The 6837-nt window shown below is 42.5% G+C and overlaps 1 protein-coding gene across 1 annotated transcript; it reads left to right on the plus strand.

Moving 5' to 3' along the window:
* The first annotated feature begins 3315 nt into the window (after positions 1-3315).
* LOC119740073 lies at positions 3316-5667 on the plus strand. Its single transcript, XM_038215276.1, has one exon. The coding sequence runs from the start codon at positions 3316-3318 to the stop codon at positions 5665-5667; it is 2352 nt and encodes a 783-aa protein (XP_038071204.1).
* Positions 5668-6837: the final 1170 nt, after the last annotated feature.

A 6837-nucleotide genomic window follows, 5' to 3' on the forward strand; every position in this document is an offset into this window, starting at 1 on the left:
TTTACTTAGCCTATTTCAAACATCTGGTTGAAAGAAAACCAACCGTTACCCGAGAAAAGACGGGGGAAAAGCGCTTGTTTACATCGGACACGACGGGGTGCGAATACGTACATTTTCTCAATGTACGATTGGCACGTTGTGTGTCTCGGGAACAGCGGTGACCAATCACCAATGTAAAAAAGGGTTTCTTCAACGTCCGCAAAAGGCGAACACTTTACGATTGAAATCACAACTAGCATCCAAACAGCTCGAATTTATGGGGTCGCAAAAGTGGACCCCGAAAATCGTTCTCGCACGCATAACACAAACACGCCCAGTTGTGAAAGGATTGTTGTGTGGATGTTTATATCGTACTTTTAAATGTTCTTTCCGATTAACATCATCTCGTTCAACGCGCGTTTTGTAGCCCAATTGGGCTGTTGCAGGACCCAGTGCCCCTTTTACCGGCGTGATGTGTGTGTACGGCGGCGTGATGTCTTTGCTAGCAATTATCTAATGACTTTTGTTTGCCAACAAGAAAACATGCATGCACATTTTTTGGAAATAATTATAGTTATAACATAAAATTATGTTGCAAAAGATCGAATGACATTACATTGACAAAATATTTCTAAATAATTTTGTCGCAAAAAGTATATAGTTGAAAATAATGAGATAATGTGACAAACTTATTTGTAAATAAAATGAATATATTTACGTATAACGCAAACTGCCAAACAAAATATGGGCCTAGTAAACTATCCACCAACTTACACACCCTAGCACAACCACCTACACGCACACACACGCTTACATAGGCATAGAAGTGGGGTACTTCCTTTGTTCTCGGGTACTAAAATTTTGCAACGTCGCACACTTATGTCAAAATGCTCTTATTTTAACCATAGTTAAGTTCCCGGGCTGAAATTCAGACTTAATATCCCTTTTCTAAAACTCTTCCATTTGCGACGGATCAACCCACCTTGGAAATTCCTAGTTTTTGAGTAAAATCCATGTATCGATTTCGTGAAAAACTTGTGGGGTACCAAAACAAGGCAGTGGTTGTACACGCACACAAATGTGTATTTGCCTGCAATCCGGGACCCCCTATTGTCCCTCTTTTGTTTGCACTAACTTTTTAGTAAGACCTCCCATATGTTTTGTACACGATCGTAAATTGGGGACCTTCGTGAGATTAGGGACCCTATTGTCCTCTATTGTTCAACGTCCCCTATTGAATTCGGAAATTAACTCCCAACAACCAGCAACATATCGAGTACAGGGCCACGGCGCGTTTACACGACACCATGGGAAAAAGCGTGTTCACATAACGGGAATTGTAGGGCGCGGCGTCAAATATAGAGGGTGCCACTTCACGGTAAGAGCATTCGAGCAAGTGCCGTAGTCGCTCGCAGGATTCACTGCATGACTAAACGAAACGAATCAGGTTCTTTTCTAGAATTTTTTTCTTTCGATATTGGACTAACATACAATTTTAGTATGGAACAAGAGTTTTAATAACGTCTGTAGAAACCAGAAAGTGTTAAAATTACGACTTCAAAAGGGATGTTTCTTACATCACTATTTTACACACCCCTTTTTTTTTACGAACGGAAGAGGCACACAGATCGCCGTAAGCGCTCGGCTCTCAGACCCCCCCCCCCCCATCCGTCCCTCCCTGAATATATGTATCCGGGTTTGCACACAACGTATGGGACTTGCTATGCTGCCAAAATTGGATGGAGCACTCTAATTGGTTAATAATCAGGAGGATATGAATATTTATTTTGCACCTAGGAATTAAGCGTCTCAGTGCACGTGTATGTACACATGACTTGTGTGGTGAATGCCTCACCATGCAAAATAGCCTGGAGCGAATCGATTGCTCGAGGGGTCGATTTTTTTTTTTTTTTTACACATTTTCAAATTAACCACTGAGTGTAATAATAATAATGAAAATCGTTCAAAAAAAGAGAAAATAAGAAAGAAGCGTGCATTGGTCAAACAAGCTAATGGTATCCCCACTTTAATAATGGATGCTTCCCCAGTAATATGGGTTGGCTATCATGGGTCCTCTCTGTGGACATGTCATGCATATCGCTGCTTTGATGGGCGCATACAAATATTCCGAATTCATAATGAGTCAAATCATTAGACATGTCCAGGCCAGATATTAATGTAAACATTACACCCAGCGAGCGCCGTGCTTATTAGGGGGGCCCAGACAGGCAAGTTTGGAGTAAAATAGCACAGTTGAAAATTTATAAGAAGAAAAAAATTTGTTGAAGAACCCTGGAAACGCAATTTAAAAAAAACTGCTTATAAAACTCGTTCAGTTGTTTATTTTGAACCCGATCTGTACTGGTTTAGAGCATTCAGTAGCGATTGCTTCTAAAATTCGATCCAAGTCTTCATTGTAAAACTTCGTTTCACACAGGCACTAATTAACAATTAAAACGCATTTAACCACCAAAAGAAAAACTGTTAAAGGAGCACCTCTTAGTTCGTTCAAGTTTAGCCTGCTTAGAAACCAAAGAAAACTCAAATGGCCATCAGTTTGAACTGTTACAATGAATTTTGTCGGAGTCAAAAAGGTGGGGTCGGGGGTCGTCTTGATTTTCTTCCTCTTCCTCTTCCTCTTCCTCTTCCTCTTCCTCTTCCTCTTCCTCTTCCTCTTCCTCTTCCTCTTCCTCTTCCTCTTCCTCTTCCTCTTCCTCTTCCTCTTCCTCTTCCTCTTCCTCTTCCTCTTCCTCTTCCTCTTCCTCTTCCTCTTCCTCTTCCTCTTCCTCTTCCTCTTCCTCTTCCTCTTCCTCTTCCTCTTCCTCTTCCTCTTCCTCTTCCTCTTCCTCTTCCTCTTCCTCTTCCTCTTCCTCTTCCTCTTCCTCTTCCTCTTCCTCTTCCTCTTCCTCTTCCTCTTCCTCTTCCTCTTCCTCTTCCTCTTCCTCTTCCTCTTCCTCTTCCTCTTCCTCTTCCTCTTCCTCTTCCTCTTCCTCTTCCTCTTCCTCTTCCTCTTCCTCTTCCTCTTCCTCTTCCTCTTCTTCTTCCTCTTCTTCTTCTTCTTCTTCTTCTTTTGGGGGTGTCCTGGGCCTCTTGAATTCTCTTCCCTAATTGAGATGACAAACAAATAAATACTCTCTTATTTCCAAGGATTAATTCATTCAATCAAAAAGATCGAGTTTTTACTCGAGTTTCGATAGAAGTTATTCTTTTTCAGTGTTTACTTCAATCTTAAACGATGACTTTCTCTTAAAATGTTCTTTTCTATTGTTTCACTGCGGATATTAAAAAGAAAACACTGACACGAATTTTCTTCTCGTTTTAGGAACAAGGCAAAAGATGTGTTGCTGTTTCTCCAGAGTGGTGACCGTTCTGGAGCGCTGTCAGCAGCAGCTTATCCAGTACTACAAGGCCACAACAAGTACCATCCCTGCACACCCCTTAGATCCTTCCAGGACCGTGGCTATTGATCAGTTCTTTTCTGAATTAGAACTCACTCAGGAATTAGAAGGTAATGAGACGACACAAGAACCCATTCATTTACCAGAGGGGACACGGAATTTAGATAAAGTTAGAACAAAGCCTCTAGACTCTTGGGGAGACATGTTTAAAGATGTAGTCGGAAAGCTCAGGATCCTTCTTTCAGGATTGGCAGGATTTGGCAAGTCAACTCTTTTATTGAGAGTTGCAAATGCGAGTACTGATCCGAATTCCGTGATGGCTAAGTTCAAACTTGTGTTCCTGGTGAAGTTGAGGGATATGCAACAGACAAGTTGCGTCCTTGAGGCCATACGCGACCAAATTTTACCAAACTTTAAGAAGGCAGTTTTGAAGAAACTTATTGATGATAACGAAGCGGATACAGCTTTCCTACTGGACGGATTAGATGAGATTCCTCTCGATGTTCTGAATTCTCCAGCACCTGAAGGTGGCTATGGGGTCAAGGATATCTTGCATAACAAGGTGCTGACACGCAGCACTGTCTTAGTATCAACTCGGCCACACATGGTTGATTTTGCCATCAAGGAATACCCGCACTACGCCCACGTTCGAACACTGGGCTTCACGATCGAAACTGCAAAGAAATACATAACATCCTACTTTGCTAACAAATATGACGCAAACAAAAGGTTATTATTAATTTCACACATAATGTCCAGCTCAATGATGCGCACACTGGCCCAGATTCCAATCATTGTACTCTTCCTGTGCGTAGTTTGGAGAAATCTGTCGAGATTGCCCGAGAAATTAACGGAGCTATACACAGAGTTTGCTAGGGCTCTAGTCAGTCGCCGTCGCAATGAAGGCGAGGATGAGGTGGAGTTGATGCAATCAGTCGTGTGTGGACTGGGGCGAGTCGCTCTGAATGGGTTACTAGACCCCAAAGGGGAAAGGCTGGTGTTCTCCTCCGAGGAATTTGATGAGAATGACTTAACACAGGATGGTGTTCGATTGGGTTTCCTTCAACAAGAAAGTTTCACGAGTGGCTTGAGGGAGATAGAAGTAGTAACATTCTTACACAAGACCATCCAAGAATTCTGTGCAGCAAACTACTTTGCCAATCTGCATCACCAACCACAGGAGTTCCATGAGAGGTTGCAGCAGATCAATCCAGACAATGTCCGTGCAATGGAATATCTGCTTCGGTTTGCATGCGGCATATCGTCGGGGTCTGCGGCTACTGGGCTCATCCTGGAGCACGTACAACAACAACGTAACAAAGGAAGATGGCGTGACGAGGTTACACTGCAGAATCTGGTACGCCTGATGTTATTTGAGTCTGGTTCCGACGAAATGGCTGATAAACTAGACCGGCCAGATGACGCGGCATGTAATAATCAGGAGGATCTGTTAGCGATGCGCTATTACTTGCAGTGTCTCCGTAAGCCACTAGTAGAACTTACGAGCTTCACTTTCCTCAGCAGTTCGCATGACGAATTGGTGCTGCTGAAGGATATTAATGATCAACTGCGTGGCCACACTGCAATACATCCTGATTTTCTTATCACTTGTAGATCGCAAGAAGACCTGAAGCTGCTGAGGGAGATACTACTGAATTATAACATCAGGCCTGACACAGGATTTGTGGCACTGAAACCGTTCAGAGTCACTTACATTATGTCTGAACAAGCGACCGAGGAGGTGCAGACCTTAGAAGAAACACTTGAAGGGATGGATGAGAGGCTTCGTGGTCAAATTGAGCTCCATCTGGAGATTAATGAGATGTCTCACTTTGACGATGAGCGTTTGTTAGGATCCCGTGTATGCAATCAGATCGAGGAAGTCAAACTGCGTAAACGAACGTATAAAGACGTCCGTAGATTAGAGATCGCACTATATGGATATGATGGGTTGGAACGCTTAACTGTGTCCGATACCAACCTCCACGGATTTCTTTTTATTATGGATTTTCTTGCTCGTTGGTCTTTGTCTTCGTTGACATTAGACACATGTGGACTGAATGACGATGACCTCCCAGAACTGATCACAATCTTGCATGCTTGGCAACGTTTAAGGTGGCTTGCTGTTCCCGGAAATGGATTCAGTATTTCTGGAGTGGCAATGCTTACTGCTCGACTCGGGATACGTCTGCCTCAACTACGGACGTTTCATCTTGATTACAGTGGTCCCAACGCAGAAAGTGTCAAGCAGGTGGTCAAGAGAAATCTTCCAAATGTCACCTATGTTTAATTAACTGATAAAGAGAGATGGCATTAATGTGCTGACACATCGTTGCAAAGTTCAAATAAAAATGGATGACACATATGCCAGTGAAAGTAAACCATCGACATGGCTTTTTTTATTTTATTTTCTTCATTGCGCTATTCAGTTTTCAGTTTCATCCCGAAAAAAAATGGATTCATTTTCTAAGTTGCCATTATTATGGATACAAAAATTATTCACTTCGGAATGAGACATCGACCGAAGAATAATCGGCCCATGTTTAGTTGTTAAATTATTACTTTACAATTTTGAACTATTGGCTGTCAGACAAAAATTCCGTTCTCGCGGGTAGGTTGGTCCCCGCCCAAAAATCAGTATCGATAGTGTACGGACCGAGAGTGAGTCTGCTCGCAAAGTGGATTTCTTTGGTGCCAAAAACAAAAATCATTTTTAGAAGGTTGCAGACGTCCAAAAATACGCAAAGGAGGTTTTGTCGGTGGATCAAAACATACAAGTTAAAAACGGATTATGAGAAGAAAATAAAGTTTGTTGAAGAGCATGGGTTACCAACTTTAAGCCGATTTGGCACAATGTAAAAGTAATAGGTGGTCAATCAATTGATGAAAAAAGATTATAAAACTTAAAAAACGAAAAGATAACATGCCTACGTCATCGAGGATTGATTGAGCTTAATAAAGTGATTTTCTATTTGCCTCTGTCCTCTGGTAGCTGGTTCATTTCCGAGGTCGTCGTGAATTCACAGCTTTCTGAAATGAAACAGTATGCCTTTGCCTTCCACCTCAGCATGTCTACGGTTCAAATCCAGTCAGGACTTCTGCATAATTAAATTGGCATTGTAGTGTCTCAACACAATCGGTACCAGGTTCATATCTAGGCTGTGTGGTTTGATCCAGCTTACGTAGTGCTTCTTCCCTTGTCTACTACCTTCCCATGTCCCCGGTTCAAATCCCGTCAGGGCTACTGCATTAATTGACAAAGCATTTCATTGCTTACCTGCCTCTACGCAATCGGTACCAGATTCACACCTAGGCTGTGTGGATTGACGCAGCTAATACGTATACTTCCCCTGTCTACTATACCTTCCCTTGTCCCCGGTTCAAATCCTGTCATGGTTACTTCATTACTTGACTAAGCATTGCAGTGCTTGCTTGCCTCTAGGCAATCGGTACCCGGTTC

The sequence above is a fragment of the Patiria miniata genome, unplaced genomic scaffold, assembly GCF_015706575.1.
Source record: "Patiria miniata isolate m_02_andy unplaced genomic scaffold, ASM1570657v1 HiC_scaffold_4, whole genome shotgun sequence".
NCBI lineage: Eukaryota > Metazoa > Echinodermata > Asteroidea > Valvatida > Asterinidae > Patiria > Patiria miniata.